Here is a 21,627-nt window from a genome sequence, read left to right as displayed (position 1 = left end):
TCCTTTATCGTTAATTAGAGTTTGAGTTCGATTTTTGGTAGGAGACGCTTCATCTCCCATGGACTTTCGGGTGCAAACTCCAAGTAGTCAAGCCACAAAATGGATACCGAATGCTATGTGGGGGAAAAAACTCAACCACTTCTCATGACTTTATCTCTACCATTTTACAAAATTACATAGAAACAATTATCACGAAATGTCAGATGGGCAAGCTGAAGTTTAACTTTTCACAGGATATATATAGGAAAGATAAAAACAAACAAGTCACTGGATATTTGTATACTATACCCCCAAAATATAGAATACATATTTATCTATCGAAAACAACCTCTTCACGGTATGCAGACACTCTACTCTCCCCAGACCCCACTTGCGGGATTATACTGGGTATGTTGTTATTTTTTTCTGTTAAGATCTTATCAATTGTCAATATAGCAGAACTTTACAGTACATCTAAGGGGAAAGGAGCATAGTGCAGATTTGACAATTGAGGATTACTCATCCAAAAGTTGGTGTAGTTCTATCAAAAATGGAAAGACCCTGAAAGAAGTAACAGGAAGGACAGAAACAATAATTCGGGGCAAACATCCGTGTGGAGAAAGAATGAGACTGCCACAGTGTGTGGCGTTAATTCCTTGTATTCAACTTCTGCAGTCATCTGATGTCCTTAAAATAGAACATCAAGAGAAAACTAAAGGCTCCCGTTGAGTCTGAGTGATCTCAGGTAGGAGGTTGCCATGTTCCTGGTCTAAAGGATTCACCGGAACCAGTTGGCTCTGACGACCTGAAAACAAACAAGATACATTTAAGTCGTTGCTGATGATCATTAGATTGTCTAATATCTAGTCATCCTGTAATCATTCATTCTATGTAAGCTTATTTCCACTAGTAATGATTTAAATCTAAAAAGTACAATGGTTTCCGGCGGTTGTTAGGTGAATCAATAGAAGGATAGATAAAAACAACAAAGAATACAAACAATAGAACTTTTTGTGTTTGTTGTCTGACATGATAAGCACATTGCTGCTTCGGTTACTTTTGGTATTGCATGTCTATATTACACAATATGCAAGTTTTATAAGAGGGAGAACACAATAACACAGTCAAATTCATAGGTTGCAAAAGAAATTATCTGAGGACTATTTCTCATCCTCCACTTTCCTTTTCACTTCTTTACTTTTTCTTTTTTGTCATTAATGCTTACAATTGTGAAAACCTGTTAAAGCAATCCACACTGGAAAAAAATTATTGCTTTGACTCACCTTTTTTCATGCTGTGTATCAGAGGCTTCTGCCTTTGTATCACCTTCAGAAACGAAGATGCAATCAAAACAAAGTCCAGAAACAATTGGCATATATTAGCTGAAGAGAATAATAAAAAACAGGGAATGGAGAACTGTTGCAGAACAAAAAGATGTATCGTTATATGGATAAGCATAGACCATAATGTATCAAAACAACTTCTGCTTAGCTCCAAGCAAAAAAGGGGGGCAAGCGAAAACTATTCGGTTTGCTGGTAAAACACTGTATTTGGAATCATGGTAATTATTAGGCATTGGCTGCACCAAAAAACTCATTACACTGTTTACTGTACATGAGTGATTTTGCAAAAAAGGAGGACTATGGACATTTACATCTATATCATTCAAGTTAGGATTTAGTTGCCCAGTTAAGCACCAAGTTGCTATTTAATTAAAGGCTATCATATGAATAGAGAATAAATAATACTATCATTTATGTAGAATAAATAGGTATTCAGTATAATGATACCCCTTTTAATAAATCAGGCACTACCGTATTCCACATTATATTTTGAACGTACTATCCTATCTGCATTGTGGTATTACACAGGCGCATCTTGTTGGCAAAGCAAAACACCCTCTAACATGCTACACAACAAAAGAAACTCCTCTTCATTAGTCCCATAATTTACTCTGAATTACCAAAACTGACACACACCACAAATGTATGCACACAATCCATACATGATATGCTCCGGTTTCAAATTCATGTTAAATCACCTTCAATTTCCTTTCACATGTAGAGGTGACTAAATTTCCTATTAAAGGTTCATAAGGTTTTAACAAAGTGAAGACCATTGAAGGAAGTGCAATTTGCAAAAAAGGAAGCTTACACAACCCATTATCTTTCTTTCACAACTCGCTGTTTTCTGAGAACATCTTATGCATCAAAAACGAAAGAGGACAAATAGTTTTGCAACCATTTGTTTGGTTTCTAAAATGAACAAAGTTTTAATTGCAAAATCAAACAGGCCCTAGCTTAAAGAATGGAAAACTGGACATGGGTACTTTTGTAGGATAGGGTGATACCTTTTGAAGCATCTGGAAATTGTTGAACGAAACTCTTTAAATCTGGACCATCAGCTTTACCTGGGAATCGGACAAGGTGAAGAGGAATGAATGTCATGTGATTCAAGTAGCAATTTGATTCCCCTTTCAAAGGATAGAGTAAGACTGTAGTAAGCAACTTACCGATGTTTGTGGCTTTCCTCTTGCCTTCTTTGGCCATTCTTTCCTCCTCTTCCTTCTTGAGACCTTAGAGAAACAAAAAGATAATATATTATCAGAAAGGTGATCGTCCTACTGGCAGCCAATCCAATGATCACCGAAGTGTCTTAAGAAAGCATAAGTTTGGAAAATCACAAACCAAACCAGACTAATAGCAAAAGTAAACTCATAACTCAGAAGCAGTTACCAGAACAGAACCCAACTTATAAAAATTATAAAGTAGTAAAGAAAAATAAATCTAACCGACCCTGTAGTTTAAGCACCTAGACTTTTTTTGACTCCAGCCCAGGGTCAAATATGGGCCAAAAGCAGAATTATTTTTGAAGGTTCAACAATCTAGAAGTTGAATGAAGAGCTTCTTTCTATCTTCTCTTATAAACTTAAATATCCTCGGTGTTAGGAGTAAGTAAGTACATTAGAGTTTTTTTCAAGAGCAGTTATAATAAATCCATGAACAAAACAGAGACATAAAATTGGAAAACTTACGAGCAATATTAAGCTTAACAAATTCCCTTCTGGCCTCCAACTCAGCCATTTCCTGGTAAAGAAAATATACAACCATCAAAATATAGTTCAGGAAGTAACTTAAGCTAAATTAAATACAGTTCACACATACTTACATTTGAAAGGATGCATATCTGAATAATGAAAAACATATGCTAAAAGTGACAATCTGCGACCTACTTTAATCACATAAGTTCCAGCACTTAGTTGAAGGCAAATATTTGACAAGCTTTACCATCATTCTCTTCTTTTTTACAGTGAATGTAATGGTAGAAGCACCTCAACTAGTTTGCATCATATACACGAGGACCTATGTTCAATTAATTGGATATAGCCACAAAGGCATAAATGACATGGCACAACAAACTAGAACCACAAGAAGGAAAACCTGCTTAGTGTTTCAAGTACCATAAGATGTTAAAAAAAAAAAGCACAGCCACAATGAAAATTGAAATAGTATCTTGGAGCTGAAATTAATAACAAAAGAAGCAACAGGGGTTTATGAGACATTTGCTGGCTTGTTTTTAGAAATAAGACTATGGTTAAATGCATATGGGTCCATTCCCCGCCGACACTTTTCTAGTGAATGAATTACCTATCAAAATAAAAATACAAATAAAATATCAAGTGATTATATATCAATAAATTCATTGGAGTAATAAACTGGGCGAGAGATATGGATTGCAGCAAAAGCAATTAAATTTCCTATACTCAAATATCGGCATATCACACTGATGCTTCATATATTTTTTACAACAACATGATTTTGTCTATGTTCATTCCAAATATGAAAAGAAGAGCTAAACTATTCGGTTTATTAACACGTATTCTATAATTTTACCCATGCTGATAAAGGGATAACAGTGCTATTCTTGAACAAGAACAGTTCATACAAAGAAAAGACAATGCTGGTTAAGGATGGTCGATGAATTATGAGCATATAATTGTAACATGAAAGGTCAAATTCTACCTCTGGAGTTGGAGCATTCTTCCGTTGTCCATTCAACCAACATATCCATTCCACTGCATCAATCAATTGTAAGTTGTAACTACTTAATGGCAATAAAAGATGTGGTAGTGTAACTTGAAAAGTTAATAATAGCAGCCGATTGTTTTTCTTCATGACATATTAACATGATGGAGAAGGGGATGCTACTTAGACTTAAAACAAGATCTAGAGCTGGATAGTATTTCTCCCAATAAGGCATACCTGGAATGGAGGTTGGATCTTCCTCTCCTTTGAATGTCACCCATCTCTTTTCCTTCACTAATAAAACATAACAATACCACATATAGCTCTTTAGAAGATAACATAATAAAAACAAAGGCCATCCTACATACAACTTTTTGAACGGGGAATTCTTAATCGGTCAGTTGGTTGGCTACCTGAGCTTTCACCCCTCCCTCATTTCCATTTCCCCTACCCCAAATAAGAAAAAAAACTTGAATGCCTGAATATTTGGGAGAGTTATACTAGGTAAGTAATTCATTTTCCAATTCTCAAATGTTCCTCATGCAAATCACCTCATTTTTAAAGTTATCTTTGTGTAACCTATACGAAACCACTAGCCCGAAGCGATCAAATCTAGGGGGACAGGAGGGTATTCACCCGAACCCCCTCGCCAAAAAATTACATTGTACATATAGGATAGATTTTCTGTGTTTATGTACGTATACAAATTTTGAATAACCTGAACAACATACAAAAAGATAAGCTTAACAGTCCTAGGCATTCAATATGCACCCCAACATCTAAGGTTCCATTTTCAAGGACCGCCCACTGCACTATGTAGAATGCTTTGTGCATCGAGCTGCCTATTTTTTTCTTTTTGGCAAAATCACCTCAATCCTTTCACTTCAAGTTCTCAAGTTTCAAAAATCCAAATGATCATAACTATTGACTAGCAATATTAGCCAAAACAAAAGCTAAGAAAGTTCAATATTTAAAAAAATGCACTAAAATCATCACCATTTTTTGATCAAACAATAAATTAAGCTACAAATTCAAATTAGAATTAATTGAAAGTAAAGAAACGAAACCCACTTACTGACACCATCAAGCTCCTCTATATTTTTAAAATAGCGATTGCCTACTTTATCAATCCCTACAAAATTCTTGCTGCTGAATAAACCTGCAAACCTCGCCCACAATTTCGACATGATTTTTGGGGGCAAAATCTCAGTCAGTATTTTCTCCAATTTTACTGTAAAATTAGCTTTGATTCTCACGGAGAAGACAACTGTTGTGTACATTTCGAGTTTCCGACATCTTTGACTTTGGGCTGTTAACCCAAAATGGTGGGCCTATAGAGCGATGAAATTTGGGCTCTTTACAAATTGGGCCTTGGGGCTTCAGCCCAGTCTTAGACCAAAATAGATCAACTGTACTGGACTCTTAGTGGGCTGGCCCATGTTATTTTCTTTCTTCTTTAGTCTAATTAACTTGAGGAAAAACTGTCTAATTACACTAATATTCCTATCATGAATAATAATTCACTTTTATAGTTTGAAGTAATTTCATATTGTCTTACCAATTAATAACCTTGTGTCAAATTTCAAGTCAGATACATCATTCCTCCTAATTATTTCAAGTTAGATGATACTAGATACGTATTGAAATACAAATGCATAAGGAGAGAGGTGAGCGAAAGAGGGAGAGAGTCGAGCAAGAGAGTCGAGCAAGAGAGTCAACATGTATCTATTGATACTAGATACATGCATCTTTGATACCAAATACATTATGAAATAGAGATATATAGGGTGGGAGGTGAATGAGAGAGTCAACATGTATCTATTATTAATAGATACATATATCTTTGATACCAAATACATTCTAAAATGCAGATATACATGGAGAGAGGTGAGTGAGAGAGTCAACATGTATCTATTGATACTAGATACATGCATCTTTGATACCAAATACATTATGAAATAGAGATATATAGGGTGGGAGGTGAATGAGAGAGTCAACATGTATCTATTATTAATAGATACATATATCTTTGATACCAAATACATTATGAAATAGAGATATATAGGGTGGGAGGTGAATGAGAGAGTCAACATGTATCTATTGATACTAGATACATGCATCTTTGATACCAAATACATTCTAAATGCAGATATACATGGAGAGAGGTGAGTGAGAGAGTCAACATGTATCTATTATTAATAGATACATGTATCTTTGATACCAAATACATTCTAAAATGCAGATATACATGGAGAGAGGTGAGTGAGAGAGTCAACATGTATCTATTATTAATAGATACATGTATCTTTGATACCAAATACATTCTAAAATGCAGATATACATGGAGAGAGGTGAGTGAGAGAGTCAACATGTATCTATTTTGATCCCGAATACATCTTGAAATACAAATATATAAGGAGAGAGGTGGGAGAGAGAGAGACGAGCGAGAGTTGGAAAGAGGTGAGCGAGAGAAGAGTGTGTATCCCATATCCATGTGAATCATACTTGAATATAATATATCTAAAATAAACTACACCTAATTTGACCCGTATGTATTCGAAATACATGTATTTGATGAAGTTAATGTGGCAAGAAGATAATTTCAAAAACCAAAGTAAAGGTACGTAAACAGATTCTAAACTAGTGAAATTTATATTGCTACTCTTGAGTAAATTAAATAGTCGTTCTCCCAATCAATTAAATTTAAAATAATCAATTTCAAATACTTAATTAATTTCATCAATAAAATGTGGTTGTTGAAGAAGAAAGATGAGTGAGGAATTAGAATTTAAGTGTTGGGATGGGTTAAAGGGGGTGCAAATCGTATGATTTTTTTAATTCTAGCTTATTTAATTAATGATATAATCGTATCATCGCTAGTTAACTTATATGTATAAAATAATTTTACAAAACTATGAAATAAGATTGTTAAAAAATAATACCAATAATAAGGTGAATGAATGAGGAATCGTGAAAATCATAGAAATGCGTGAAAGTAGCATGATGTTGGCCAGAGTGGCTGCCGCAGATCTGTTTGACAGCCGCCAAACTCAAAATATTTTATTTTAATCCCATAAAAAGAAAGAAAAAGTGTACGTCAAGTAAATTAAATAAATTAATAATACTGAAAAACAGAGGGATAGTGGAGAAAAGGAATCTAGCTACTTCAATTATTTATTTATTTTTTTAATTCAATAGTTACATCAATCTTTACAATCAATTTATTCATCTAATTTTAAAAATAATTTTTAATTTAAATTGTTACGTAGCATAAATTTAAAAATATTTTGATATAATATTACTTATTTTTAATTTAAAATCATATTTAAGAATTTACTTAAATTTCATATCTAATTAAACTGACGTAAATAATTTGAAGGGAATGAAGTATGTGTTTGTTACGCATATAAATAATTCATGAAAAATCAACAACAAACCTCGTTAATAAATTTTTTGACTCCGTCACTGAATAAAGAGCTATGATGGAATTAAAAGTTTGTGAAAATTGTAAAATATGTATTTGTGTTCATAATCAAACAGATACATTGAATGATGGCTACTCTTTGTTTTCTCTATTTATTCTTCTTTGTCTCTCAATGGTTAAATTCATGTATGTCTTTTTCATTTATTTGTTTTCTCTATTTACAAATTAAGATGTTTTTGACTTTATTTGTGTCATCATGTTGAACACATGCTTTTACACTTTAATTTGGTCTTTTTTTTACTAGGCAAAAATATGCACGTCTCTTTTCTCTTTTGTTTGACGATTGTAACTAAGTTAATTATTTTGCATGTTTAATGGCAACTAGTAATCTACATTGATAGTGTAATTGATTTTTTTATGTTATGTGTTACTCCTATCGTCTATATTAGTTGATTGTCTTACTAAAAATAGTTGTCTCATATTAGTTGTCCACCTTACTGAATCAAGAAAGCATCAATAATTTTTCCTATATTACCTTTGCATTAATTCCTTTTAAAAGTATTTCACAATTGTTTGTAAAAATTTCAAGAAGTTTTCTAAGTGGTGAATTAGTAAAATTATCTTCTTATTTATGATTTCTTAATATGCGTATAAAAATAAAAATAATCCATATGAGACAGAGGAGTATCGGGGTTTATCACATGTCATTTACTTTACTTTCCATAAAAATTACTCCCAAATTAGATTTACGATAAAAAGTTATATCTCACTATAGTTCATCTTGACTGGCAGTGTGAAAAAATAATAATATACATTGCATAGAAATTAAATTTCTAATTAAATGAATATAATTTTTTGAGCTAAAAGAATAGTTAAAAAATTAAATGGACCGAAAGAGTATGAACTTACTGATTTGCATAAGTCATTAAATTTATCTTTAAAGATTTATTCGGCCATGAAAATTTAATATTTAAATATTTTTAAGTTCTCATAAACTAGCTCAAATCAATTTTTGAATTTTTAGATTTCACTCGCAATTTTTTTTTAAGTTTTCAAATAAAATACATGTCCAAATAAATTTTAAAAATCATAACTTCAAACAAGTGAATTCTTACATGATGCGGGGTTGATCCAGTGCGCATAAAGTGCTCACCCAAAGGATAGAGATTGTAAAGGCTGCAAATTATTCTGGAATTCCAAAATAAATCTTAAATTTAAATTTTTTTATTTCAAAATTTAAAATCTGTGACCAAGCTTCGTTCCGGAAAAAAAAACATCAATCAGTGTGCCTCTTTTCCCTTTTAATTAAAAAAATGAAGGTGGTCGACACCTAGACAGAATTAATAAAGTTAATTTGATTATCTCCAACTAGGCGACATCATTATCACCTGAACTTTCATGGAAATCGTCTTAATTAGCTTAATTAATACTCTTATGTCATTAACTTTTTGTAAACAAGGGGGTTATGCGTGAAAAAAACAAGGTTAACTTAAACATGATAATTTAAATTATGTTTAAAAATATTACACGTGCAATGCACTGATTAAGGTGAGCACTAGTGTAGGTGCTTATAGGCTCTTTTTTTTCCTTATAAAATAAACTTTTTGAAGGGTAAAAAAAATTCTTGCAGAAGTAGACAATTTTTAAGGAAATAGATAGGAAAGGGGACAAATAATTAAATAGCTAATTTTCATGTGATTTGAGGCTTATTATAAAGCAAACATATACTAGCAATTTACTTGTGATTTGAGTAATACTTTATTGAAAAAATAACTAATTAATCACTTTTATTTGCAAATTCGGGAATTTTAAATTTATGATTCTGAATTTTAAAAAAGACAGCTTATAAATTTACATACATATAATGAATTTCGTTAGCAAATAAAACCTTTTAATTAGTTAAATGTCCAAAATTATTGAGTTCTGTCAAATTCGTAAATAGTAATTGGAACTCAAATTTTGTCTCGGTTCTAAAAATATTCTTAAGACTCCGTTTTGACCGTAAATTGTGAAGTTGAAACTTGAAAAATTTAAGTTTCTAAAGTTATGATTTTTTGAAATTTAAAGTTGTACTTGAACATACATTTTACTTGATTCTTTTTTTTTATATAAAAAATATTGTCGTTAAAAGCTCCAAACACTGGTCTAAAAATATTTGAAGATCGAATTTTCAAAATTTTATCAAATTTCATCGTATAATAAGATTTTGAAAACTACTCTTAAAAACTTTGTAAAATGAATCTTCACATTCCCTTAATAATATAAGTCAATCATTTTGTTAAAGACAATAAAATAAAATAGACATAGGTCAATTATTTATGAAATCTCTTATAAGATCTTTATCTCTCTCCTTTGATTGCTCACTATTTCCCCTCTTCTCTATGACTCTTTTTCTCTCTTCAACAAACACCAATTCATATGATTTTTTAAGGTACAAAAAAACATATTTTTCTTTGTGTGTTTTAATTTCCTTAATGATATTATTATTGGTTTGCTTTTGTTTTAACTATTTCACTTTAATTTGTGTTTTGCAGATAAAATTTTCTAGATCTTGAAGAAAGATATTTGTTGCAAGCTTCAATTATAAAGAGAGGTACATTTTGCAAATTCATCTTATATTTTATTCGTTATCTATAAATTCAGAGGTCTTGTCTAAGATTATTTTTTAAATTTGTCTCCATTCTTCTCTTCATTGTTTTCAACAAAATTTAATCAGTGTTATTTACTGTCGTTGAAGTTTGAAGTATCACTATTTCAATAAATATATTTCGTTTTATTTTGGGAGGAAATAATAACATCATATGTTAAAATTTATCCTTTTTGAATGCACTTACCTTGAGGAAGGTGAAGTATTTGATGCATACATACAAGTACTTTAATTGGATCGTTGATATATAACTAATGAAATACTTCAAATATTTTTATTATTTGTTAAAAGAATCTTGATTAAGTTCCTTAATAACAAACAATGAATTTTATGGGCTCGATTTTATTTTTTATATAATATCACAAATTTATAAAGTTTCGATTAATTTTTTTTTAAATTCGCAGAAGATGACACCGTCATCTGAAGGGAGGTACAATTTGTATAGTCAAGGTAGTAGTGGATGGACATCAATGAGGAATGATGAATTTCAAGAAGAAGAAATTTGGGGAAATTTCACCGATGAAAGACGCGAATTTGGTTCAAATTTCAGCAGAAATAAAGAGTCGTCACCAATTTTTAGTCCTAGGAGGCTTCCCACCGCAGCCAAAATGATTCAGAGATCGAGTAAGAGTTCAATTCAGGAACCTAAAATAATTCAATATTCAGCTCCAGTAAATGTACCTGATTGGTCAAAAATTTATGGGACAAGTTCCAAAAAAATCTCGTGGCACGATGATGATAATGATAATGATTATGGTGGTGGAGGACATAATTTGGTGAGAAATAGTTCGAAATTTGATGAAGAGAACGATGATGATGACGATGATGATGAAGGGGAAATGATGCCTCCACATGAATGGATTGCTAAAAAACTTGAAAGGAGTAAAATATCTTCTTTTTCAGTGTGTGAAGGTGTTGGAAGAACACTAAAAGGGAGAGATTTGAGTAGGGTGAGAAATGCAATATTAAGTAAAACAGGGTTCCTTGAATAATATCAGATCGAATGAATCGATAGTGAAGATTCATATAGTCGATTCTGATTTATTTATGAGACATAATTATTGTTATTGTTGTATTATAATTGTGTAGATGACGTGGTCATAGTTGATGATCGTAAGACATCAACAATAGGATTTGATTAGTAATTGAATTATTATGTTTAATTAGAATTAACAACGTCTAAATTCGATATTATTTAAGTAGCTAGTGGCTTGTGGAAACTACACATACCAATAACAATAATATATTCAATATAATTTCATAAAGTCGGGTCTAAAGAAGTCAGAATGTATATAGACCTTATCTCTATCTTATGGTAGAGAAGTTGCTTCCGACAAACATATAATTTTAACTTGTGCTTCAAATATTATTTTAGTCATAACAAGATATATATAACTATCTAATGTATTTTAAAAAAAAGAAAGAAATAATACAAAATATGTAATGAATGATGAGTTGGTGACAAATATATTTTTTTTAATAAAAAATAATGATAAAATCATATAAAATAAATATTATATAGTAAAAACTTATAGTATTACGGCATGTTAAATTTATTCATAAATCATATAAAATAAATATTATATATTAAAAACTAATAGTAAAATTTATTCACTTGGTGGGTGGCCAATAATTGCTTACTTGATTAAGTTTAGGAAGCCCTCAAAATCAAAATATTATTTTTCTTTTTAGTATATAGTCGACAAGATCTGCTTTCCTGTAGTATTAGGCTATTAGATAACCAATTTCTCTTTTTATATTTTATTACTCCCTTCATAATTAAATATGATCATGACATTTGAACCCCACCATTTTAATTTTGGGAATTTATAGTATAAAATTAATGGACGGATTGAATTAAACTTATGTATATTAAAATATATTGAATTTATAATTGAGGCACGGCCTAATATATCAAAGAAGGGTTGGGAAGGCAAATATAATTTGAGTACCAGATTTTTTATTTATTTTTTTTATATATAAAAAGATTATTATTCAATTTGTCTAACTTAAATAACACTTTTAACTTGCTCATTTATTTGTTACTTGCTTCACTTTATGTAATAAAAGACGGTAACACAAATCATACTTATAAGCAAACTTGAATAAGATTACTGGATGAAACTTACGTAGATTGAATCAATAAATGAGTCACGACCTAATTTATTAGAAGAAGAGTTGGGTCGTCAAATAAGATTTGAATAGCATATCATTGTCCAATTCATTTAACTCGAATAACAATTTCAATTTGTTCATTTGTGTGTTTACTTATTTCACTTTAATAAAATTGCTAGTACAGTAATGCAAAATCATACTTATAACAAAACATCTTCTTTATTACTTTTTTTAATAGATCAAATTAAACATGTTATTCAAAATCTAAACAAGATCACATTATGATAGACTCTTCAACAAGACTAGCAATTTGCTTCATTAATTTCTTCCCTTTGAAACTTGTATCCATGTCCTTCATGGCCAATATTCTAAGTTCATTCACCCTTTTCTCCATTTTTTTGTTGTAATTTCTTCCATTTATTATTCCTTGTATTATTCCAACATAAAGCCCATAATTCTTCAACCTTTCTATTTCTTCATCATTTCCATCACCTAAAATTGCACCACAAGTAGCTCCACATGCATGAATCTCCCCTTCTTTCTTCTTGCACACGTATTCGAACATTTCCTCGTTTTCGTTGCCTGATTGAGTCCATTCTATCTCGCGATATTGACCTTCTAGCAACCCTTGCGACCCAAAGGCACGTGTCACCTCAGTAATAACCTTCATGATCTTGTTTGAGTTTTTTCGGGTCGGGCTCATAGCTTTAACTATCAGTTCAATAGCAAAGGGCATGATCCCATCACCCGTGAGAAGCTCGATATTCGGGCCAAACTTGTGCTCGGGCTCAATGTCCCTTAAATTACGGGCCAGGCCCAAGCCTTTAGCTTGTGATTCAACTATGATCCCATCCGGGCCAAACTCGTGCTCAATTACGGGCCTGGGCTTCGTCCGGGCCATCTGCATGTGCTGGTGGGTGTAAGTAGCGACATGCATGAGATGTATTGCCGATGCTGCAGCCATGGCTCGGGCTCGGTCACCACCCACCAGCTCGCACGCCGCGACACACAAAGCTGGTGCTGTGGATTTGGGTGTTGTAAAAGTCAAGTAATGCATGGGCTCGAACACAGATTCAGGAGCCCTAATTGAGATGACCTTCTTGAGATGGGCTTCAATATCAGATTCAATAGAGGCCCAATAAGATTGATTTTGGCCCATTTTAGCTACTATTGGTCTGTAAAATGATAATGATGAACCATTTATGGAGGGAAAAAATAAAATTCTTGCCATAAGCTAAAAATAATAATTGAGGTCTGAATTTGAAAAAATGGCAAATTAGCTCATATTTAAATAAGAAATCTTGATTACGTATTAATTTTCTTCTTGTGCATGTTTTATACGTGTGAATTAAAAATTGTCCACTAAGGACTAAAGTGACAAGAAACTTTCTAGTGATTTCGGTATAAATATATAGAGAAAATTTAATTTTGAATGTGCAACAAATAAATATTTAGATTTGTATTAAGTTGAATAAGTAGACATATGTGTTTTACGTGAGATAATTTGCGTTCTACGTGGAGTTCTACGCACATGTGTCTAGTTGATAAACTTTATATAAATTTAAATGTCTATTCATGTACACTTAAAGTTAGAGAGCATAAATATCAGTTAATGCTAAATTAAAAGATACGTTTATACATTATGCTTACTATTTTATGAAAAAAAAACTTCTAACTGATGATAGTAATACAAAGAGTGAGTCCAGATGGTGCTAGGTTAGTATAACATAATGAAGTATTTTATTTTTTTTAAGAATATTACTCGAGTCAAAAATACTTTTTAAAAAAGTTATATGTTCTCGATAATAACATATCTAGTAAATTTCATTATGCCAAATGTCAAATATCATGAACCTTACCTATTGTATATCTGAATTTATTGAATCATTAAATTTCGAATAGCAAATAATTAATCGAAAAATAAAATTTATGTACCTCAAAGTTATGACTTTTTTTTTCTCACTTTTTCTTTTGCATTCTTTGCTTTGAGTTTCATATTTGGTAGCCAATCATGTTCAACCAAACAAAAAAATGGCTGGAAGGTGGTGATAACCTAACCACTAGGGACCCCACTTGAAACTCTTGCTAGAAAAAAATAATACAAATATATGTTGTTTCTTTTTTAAATAATCATTCAATGTTCGGTTTTTTTTAGGATTTGATTAATTTGGATTCATGCAAGGAGGTCTCACTTTCGGAGTAAAGTATTTTTTACTAAAAGTGATTTCATATTCAGGTCTCAAACTCGAGACCTCTAATTAAAACAAAGAACTACGCACAACCATTGATAGTGCTTGAATACTATAAATAAAAAACGTGTATTTAGATGATGTTGAGGTAACACATCACTTTCACACACTCTCATGTAGGGCGGAGCCAGTATTGTGATCACAGGGTTGGTAAAATTCAATAGTTTAAACTCAAAATTTATACTTGTATTGAAGAATTTATATAATAAATATAATATTTTGTTTAAAAGACAATAAACCAAAAAAACATGATTAAGAATTCATAAATTATTATTTTTAGTTTTGATTCTATTTGCATGAAATATTATACTGTTGAATGATGTACCAATCATATTGGCATGATATCTAATCCCAAGTATTCTATTTGAATTTCTTTTTCTCTAATGCAATTATTGATATCTAATTCATTGAATACACCTTTTTATTTTTAGGAGAAAATGACCAAAAAGAACTATAATGAGAACACCACAATCTTATTATAAAGTATTGATATCTCAAAAAGTTAGATAACATTAGGGAAAACAATCCTTCATTTGTTTCATTGAAATGATCATAAAATTTTACACACTTATGATAATAGTACCTAGCATGGTAAACATTGATACTCATTTTGATAAGAACAAATGAGTATTATGTAAACACAAGTAGTCTTTTGATTCAATCTTTAATTTAAACATAGTGTTATGGAAATTATTACAAACAAAAGAAAGACAATTAAAGATTTGTTTAAATATGAAGTTGTTTGATTACCTTAGTTGGTGAGCTATCTGATTTTTTCACCATTGAGGTGGAAGATTTTGAATTTCATCTATATATAACATTTCCTTCCCTTTTCCTCCTCCTTCTTTAGATGTCTTAATTTTTTTCAAAAGATTATGATAATCTATAGTATTTTATCATTAGATAAATAATTAATACTATGCATCAACAATAAACACCAATTAATGTGATTTTCAAATACTCCTTTTCAACCTTAACATCTATGTTCGACGAAAAGGAAAATGTCTTTAGAAAAAATAAGTAAATTTCTTATTTATGTTTGATATATATAGGTGTAAATATTATTTAAAAAAAGATTTATATATAATTTGAACAAAATATTATGAAAAGATGAGGGTAAGAGTATATAGAAGGGGGGGAGGGGATGAGCTATTGAGCTATATTATAGGGTGAGAAAATGTCACAAGGAAAATCACTCGTGAAACTTATTTTTCTATTTTCATTCGTCATTTTTAAGAATATTTTTTAAAACATTTTAAAGAACCTTATAAAAATTGGAAAACTCCATACTCAGCATACTTACTACTTAGGACTCATTTGGTTGGAAAATTGATTATGTCATGATGGATATTAATTCACTCTCAATATAAGATAAAAGTAACACTACAATCTCGGGATAAGTGATTCCGCGATTTCATCTCAATCAAACATAAAATAAATTCATCCTAAAATCAATCTCAAAATCAATTATTCCTTATCTCTCGTACCGAACAATCCACTACATGATTATTATGTAGATCAAAACACATTTGAGGTGACCCCATTTCCAACAAATTTGCAGCTGCCAACTTCTAACATCAAACAGTAATACAAGTGCACTGTCCATGATCTTTTTTTCCTGAACCAACACTGAAAAAAAAAACACTTTTAGAGTGAGACAATTTCCCAAAGATTTAATTTTTTATTTTTTTTACAGTTACAAAAATTTACCTGTTATCTCACCGACAATGTCATCTCTCTCTTGAGAGAAAAGAGAAACAGGTGTCCACCATTAAAAGAATAATAAGAAATTAGTACTAACTTAGATGGATTCTTGAACAAAGTGCTGTATTGTGGGTCTTGTTTTCTTCAATTCCACATATTCAACAGTTTCTTCTTCTATTTCACTGACCTGGGGAGCTTCTCCCATGTGAAAATAGAAACCCCTTTTGTTAAAAAAGAAATCTTTTTTTTTTAAATCTTGAAATTGCTACTGTTTTGGGGGTTCTTTGGTTTTTTGGGGTTGTTGAGTTGGGAATTGAAATGGGTATTGTTTGAATTAGCTGTTAATTGGTTTAAGCAATGAAGAGCACAATGAAAAGTAGAGGAGGAGGTGAATCAGCTGGAAAAGGTGTTTTTTCTAGGAAATTGACTGTTCTTCTATGTATTGGATGCTTCTGTGTTGGGATGCTCTTCACTGACAGGTTCATTCATTTGATCTTTCTGTTTTTTGAATTGGATTATGAAAGTTTGGATCTTTACGCGAAATCTTAGTAGCTCGGTTGATTGGTTATTGGTTACTTGAACTTTCAACTTGTTGTGAATGAAAAGAAAAGTTTGGATCTTTATACAAGGATTTGACTTACCATTCTGAGGTTTATATAGATTGTTAATTGTATGTTTTTATAGGGAACTTTTGATCTTGTTAGTTTTGTTTATGCAATTTAATGATGTTATTTAGCAATACTTCTAAATTAGGATGGTGCTGTTGTTGAAATTAGCCTGTTTTTTAGTTGTGAAAGAGATCTGTTGCTGCATTTCTGAGCATATTAATGTCACTCCATCTGTCACAAAATACTTGTCATTTTCCGATTCGCGAGATTCAAACTACATTAACTTTGACTTACATTTACTTATAATATTTGAATATCTTAATCCAATTTAGCTCTGAAGATTAGTCAAATTGACTATCGAGAAGGGTAATGTGACAAGTATTTTGGAATGGAGAGAGTAGCTTAAAATGCTCCTTTTTCTGTTATCTTCCCACTTGCACAACTATTGAGCCTTTTGCAACTTTGTTCTATTTTCTCAACAATGAGGATATTTGGTTATAGGATGTGGACAGTGCCAGAAGCTAAAGGCATAACAAGGACAACACAGATTGATGATCAAAAGCTAGGGGTAGTTTCTGAGGACTGTGATCCTACCAATGTGAGTATAGACGATTTGAGAAATGATTTTAAGTCATTCTAGTTAAATGGAGATTCATATAGACGATTCCCAACTTGTTTGGGATTGAGGTTTAGTTGTTGTTGTTGTCGTCAAAATAATAGCTTTTGTGTTCTTGCTTTATACAGAAGGATGTGAAAAGCGAATCCAAGGACATTTTCGGTGAAGTTACGAAAACACACCATGCTATACAGTATGTTTTCATGCTTTTAACTTTTTGATTTGCTGAATGTCATACTTCATTTTCCTACAAAACAAGGAATTCAATTGTTGTTGTCCTTGTAACAAAATACAGAACCTTGGATAAAACAATTTCAAACCTAGAGATGGAACTAGCTGCAGCAAGGGCGTTGCAAGATTCTATACTGAGTGGTTCTCCAATAACAGAAGACATAAAGATCCCCGAATTGGCCAAGAAGAGAAAATATCGAATGGTCATAGGGATAAACACTGCCTTCAACAGCCGAAAGAGAAGAGACTCAGTTCGTGCTACTTGGATGCCACAAGGTTTTTGAGCTTCACTATTTGTGTTTTTCTGAGTTACTTGTGGGGATTTTCCAAATGTTGGATGCATACTAAGCATTTTGATTATTGACTCGTGGAAAACAGGTGATAAGCGAAAGAAGCTAGAGGAAGAAAAGGGCATTGTAATTCGTTTTGTAATAGGTCACAGGTGAGTACTACAACTGATAGCTGGTATATTCTCAAGGTGTTGTGTTCCCAATCTTCTTGATAATGTTGTTGGCTCTTAATTACTTTCTGGCAGTGACCATCATCACCCATTTATAACTTCTTGGTGTTGTGTGTTTCCTTCAAGAGTTTCTTAGAGCATATATTAGGGATGACAAAAACAAAGATTTAGTTCACATTTTCACAATTTTGTCTAGTATAGTTGAAGACTCAGTACTTAAAAAGATACTTTAAAGTGGGGGAAGCTGATATTTAATATTACTCCTATTACTCCTTCCGTCTCAATTTGTTTGTCTGGTTTTGACTTGGCACAGAGTTAAAGAAAATAATTAAACTTTTGAATCTTGTGGTTTTAAGCTAAAGATATGTAGAATGTACCAAAATGTCCTTCAATCTTGTGGTCTTAAAAATTAGAATTAAAGAGTTACCAAAAAAGTAAAGAGGTCTTCTTTTTGAAACGGCTAAAAAGGAAAGTAAGTCAAACAAATTGAAACGGAGGGAGTAATTTGGAGGTGTTAGTTTGCATATTTATTTACTTGTAATTTGATGTTCTTGTAGTCTTACTGATCTAATTTTCCAATAATCAGTGCAACATCAGGTGGCATTCTCGACAGAGCAATTGAAGCAGAAGACAAGAAGCATGGAGATTTCTTGAGGCTGGTAACATTAACACTTTTTGGTCTAGTCTTGTATCAGATCCCACCCCCCTAAAACTAATCTAACTATCGGACATGTTACTGTGACTTCTGTAGGAACATGTTGAGGGATATCTCGAATTATCTGCCAAGACAAAGACATATTTTACTACTGCTGTTGCTCTGTGGGATGCTGATTTCTATATTAAAGTTGATGATGATGTACATGTAAATATAGGTAGGACCGTAGGACCTTCATAGATGGTTCAGAAAGGCTATGTTTGTATTACTACAACAAGTGCACTGCTATACTTATGCCCGTCACTCATTTGAGAACATGCATTTTGGAAACTTCAGGTGCACTGGGAGCAACTCTAGCTAGGCATCATTCGAAACCTCGGGTATATATTGGTTGCATGAAATCTGGTCCCGTCCTTGCTCAGAAGTAAGCAGAGGAGTTCTACTTTTGACCGTAAACGAGTCTTAGATATATTTCCTCGACTCATCTCTATTTTGCCCCTCCTCTTTGCAGGGGAGTGAGATATCATGAGCCTGAGCATTGGAAATTTGGTGAGGACGGAAACAGATATTTTCGACATGCAACAGGGCAGTTATATGCCATTTCAAAAGATTTAGCTACTTATATATCTTTAAATCAGTAAGTTTTTGTTGTTTCCTGATATACTTGGAATGTATTATGTTGTTTTGTGTGATTATCAATTGCTGATCCTAATCTCTAATCATCCTAGGCATGTTCTACACAAGTATGTTAATGAGGATGTCTCGTTGGGGTCATGGCTCATTGGATTGGATGTGGAACATATAGATGATAGAAGATTGTGTTGTGGAACTCCGCCAGGTAACAATTCATACAGTTATTTCTTGGAAATAGAGCATTTTCTAGAACTGTCAGTCTTAAGCTTCCATGAAGTTTTGATCTTTGTATCTGCATTGAATATTTCCAAACTTGAAGTACCGTTTTTCATATTTCCACATTTGATTGTTTTTCCAACCAAATAAGGCAGTCAGGCAGGAATTATAGCGATAATGATCATTTGCTAATTTGGAAAGGTTATTGAGATCTGCCTACAAGATCAAGCAATTGATTTTAGAATTTCTCCAAGTACTCTATGATCTTTCCATTTTGGTTAATTCGAAAGGCTTAGATATTTTTTTTGGTTGGCCTCATTATTTGGTTTACATGGTATTAGTCTATTAGAACAACCACGGGAACCGAGAGGTGGTGGTTTACCCTGTGGCAGTTGATACACTATCAAGAAACAGTACATGATTCCTTCCCTTTTTTCCTCATGACTGTTCTGTACTTCTTCACATGGTACCATTCAGGTAGTGTAGCTTTTTTCTTCCACATGGCTGCCTTGTCCTTTTATGCACATGGCACCAATCTGTTAGTTTGTTCTTTTTTCCTCATTATTGCCTCATGAGACAATTTTTTTCTATACTATTTTCATGGCTTGTTTGATTGAGGAAAGTTCTTGAATTGCATTCCCAGTATTCAGACCAGGAACGTTGACTCGGGAAGAAGTTTGATTTGATTAATCTCTAAATGTTCCGAGATGACTAAATTTGATTTTGTCTATCGTAATTTCACCAGATTGTGAGTGGAAAGCTCAAGCAGGCAACATTTGTGTTGCTTCCTTTGATTGGAGCTGCAGCGGGATATGCAGGTCCGTAGATAGGATTAAGGAGGTTCATCGACGTTGTGGGGAAGGCGAGAATGCTTTGTGGAATGCATCCTTTTGACAAAATGCGTCATTTCTCCAATCTCTGGAGCTCCAAAAATGATTACACGAACACTCAAAAAAACAAGATGTATCCGAGAATTCTCGGAAACATCAGATATGATAAAATATAAACTGTATCAATGGGAGAGGGAAGAGAGGTTGCCACTGTATCTGCTCCAAATATTATTAGCTAAGGAGAGGGATAATATTGTAGCAACCAATATGTGAATCAAAATGTGTAAAGAGTCATTCTTTTTAGATGCTTAGAATATAATAATTTGTTAGTCTTGTGAGAGGAAACTAACAAGTGTACACTTCACCGATTTGTTTGTTGCTTTTATATGAAGTAGTGAAATGAAATTTCCCTTTTGTTACTTTGTTTCATTCTTATTCATATATGGGGAGAGGGATGTGGGAAAGTGGGGTCCTCCGTTTAGAAGTCAGATTGGATTTTGATTGGTGCTTAACAGAAGGATTCCAAATCTCGGAAAGGCGAGACAAATTTAACGCTATGCTCTTTCCTTAGGGCTTCCTTCTAGTGGGGCTCACAACCAAAGAATGCACGGGGTGAGGTTGCCACCATGAACTAAGGATTGGAAGGGTTGAGGATAGAGTTTCTTTTCATTTTCAGGTAGTTGGGAGAAGCAATTGATTCAGAAACATATGCGAGGGCGGTTGAAATACTTATTTGCACTCAATATTTGTGAGTTTGACTGATATTAAAGAGTAAAAGATTGTCCCTGCTAAGAACAACTATTCTTAATATAATAGACCCTCGTTTCAAAAAAAATAAAAAAAATTGAGCTAGATACTAAAATAACATGATATAAAACAAATGAAGCAGTAATAAAAACTGAAGAAAAAAATCATGTGATAACTAAATAATATTTACTAATAAGGAGAAGCAAAGAGGAGGCTAACCTTTAGCTCTCCCGCATGAAGTAAAACAATACTCAATTAGCTACTAACTTTCTCACATGAAGTACGAAAATACTCAACTAACTACTAACTTTCTACCCTAATCTTCGACTCGGTACGGATTGTTTGACGAAAATGGGCTAGTTTGTCTGCCTCATGCATGAAAAAAGCCATGGCCCGTGGTTTAAAAAGAGAGAATGATAAATATGGTCCCTTAAGAGTGAAAGGTTTAAAGTACTCCTTTAAATATGATCCGAGCAATTTTAGTCCTT

At 32.3% G+C, this 21,627-nt stretch overlaps 4 protein-coding genes across 5 annotated transcripts; 2 read left to right on the top strand and 2 right to left on the bottom strand.

Moving 5' to 3' along the window:
* Nucleotides 1-250: 250 nt before the first annotated feature.
* On the bottom strand, nt 251-5,307 carry LOC102579623 (mimitin, mitochondrial). 2 transcript variants are annotated; one of them, XM_006346148.2, is made up of 8 exons: nt 5,080-5,307; nt 4,242-4,298; nt 4,002-4,054; nt 3,014-3,065; nt 2,492-2,554; nt 2,330-2,389; nt 1,263-1,305; nt 251-784 (listed from the first exon to the last, which is right to left on the bottom strand). In XM_006346148.2, exons 1-8 carry the CDS (start codon nt 5,282-5,284, stop codon nt 721-723), a joined length of 597 nt encoding a protein of 198 aa, XP_006346210.1. In that variant the 5' UTR covers nt 5,285-5,307; the 3' UTR covers nt 251-720. The 2 variants fall into 2 exon arrangements, with proteins under 2 accessions (XP_006346210.1, XP_015163669.1); XM_015308183.1 differs by having other exon boundaries at nt 5,076-5,172.
* Nucleotides 5,308-9,735: 4,428 nt separating this feature from the next.
* Nucleotides 9,736-11,238, top strand: LOC102579297 (uncharacterized). The gene is made up of 3 exons (XM_006346147.2): nt 9,736-9,859; nt 9,963-10,021; nt 10,480-11,238. The coding sequence occupies exon 3, from the start codon at nt 10,483-10,485 to the stop codon at nt 11,065-11,067; it is 585 nt and encodes a 194-aa protein (XP_006346209.1). The 5' UTR covers nt 9,736-9,859; nt 9,963-10,021; nt 10,480-10,482; the 3' UTR covers nt 11,068-11,238.
* A 1,226-nt stretch (nt 11,239-12,464) lies between these two features.
* On the bottom strand, nt 12,465-13,349 carry LOC107060335 (heterodimeric geranylgeranyl pyrophosphate synthase small subunit, chloroplastic-like). Its single transcript, XM_015308110.1, has one exon. It carries the CDS (start codon nt 13,347-13,349, stop codon nt 12,465-12,467), a length of 885 nt encoding a protein of 294 aa, XP_015163596.1.
* Nucleotides 13,350-16,129: 2,780 nt separating this feature from the next.
* On the top strand, nt 16,130-20,814 carry LOC102578966 (probable beta-1,3-galactosyltransferase 2). The gene is made up of 11 exons (XM_006346146.2): nt 16,130-16,622; nt 17,253-17,349; nt 17,496-17,560; nt 17,663-17,874; nt 17,977-18,040; nt 18,645-18,717; nt 18,810-18,930; nt 19,050-19,137; nt 19,225-19,350; nt 19,442-19,551; nt 20,308-20,814. Exons 1-11 carry the CDS (start codon nt 16,501-16,503, stop codon nt 20,454-20,456), a joined length of 1,227 nt encoding a protein of 408 aa, XP_006346208.1. The 5' UTR covers nt 16,130-16,500; the 3' UTR covers nt 20,457-20,814.
* The last annotated feature ends 813 nt before the right edge of the window (nt 20,815-21,627 follow it).

The sequence above is a fragment of the Solanum tuberosum genome, unplaced genomic scaffold (genome assembly GCF_000226075.1).
Source record: "Solanum tuberosum cultivar DM 1-3 516 R44 unplaced genomic scaffold, SolTub_3.0 scf00076, whole genome shotgun sequence".
In the NCBI taxonomy this organism is placed as follows: domain Eukaryota; kingdom Viridiplantae; phylum Streptophyta; class Magnoliopsida; order Solanales; family Solanaceae; genus Solanum; species Solanum tuberosum.
The sequence above is the reverse complement of the archived record's forward strand: the minus strand, read 5'-3'. Positions and strand labels throughout refer to the sequence as shown.

Bases quoted from the DNA above. Each gene is read 5' to 3' on its own strand.
- LOC102579623 (XM_006346148.2), bottom strand. From the start codon at position 5,284: ATGTACACAACAGTTGTCTTCTCCGTGAGAATCAAAGCTAATTTTACA. The intron at 3,066-4,001 runs GTAGAATTTGAC...TTTCTTTACCAG, and splicing joins AGAATGCTCCAACTCCAGAG to GAAATGGCTGAGTTGGAGGC. The intron at 2,555-3,013 runs GTAAGTTTTCCA...TGTTTCTCTAAG, and splicing joins TGTTAAGCTTAATATTGCTC to GTCTCAAGAAGGAAGAGGAG.
- LOC107060335 (XM_015308110.1), bottom strand. From the start codon at position 13,349: ATGGGCCAAAATCAATCTTATTGGGCCTCTATTGAATCTGATATTGAA.
- LOC102578966 (XM_006346146.2), top strand. From the start codon at position 16,501: ATGAAGAGCACAATGAAAAGTAGAGGAGGAGGTGAATCAGCTGGAAAA. The intron at 16,623-17,252 runs GTTCATTCATTT...ATTTGGTTATAG, and splicing joins GGGATGCTCTTCACTGACAG to GATGTGGACAGTGCCAGAAG. The intron at 17,561-17,662 runs GTATGTTTTCAT...AACAAAATACAG, and splicing joins AAAACACACCATGCTATACA to AACCTTGGATAAAACAATTT.
- LOC102579297 (XM_006346147.2), top strand. From the start codon at position 10,483: ATGACACCGTCATCTGAAGGGAGGTACAATTTGTATAGTCAAGGTAGT.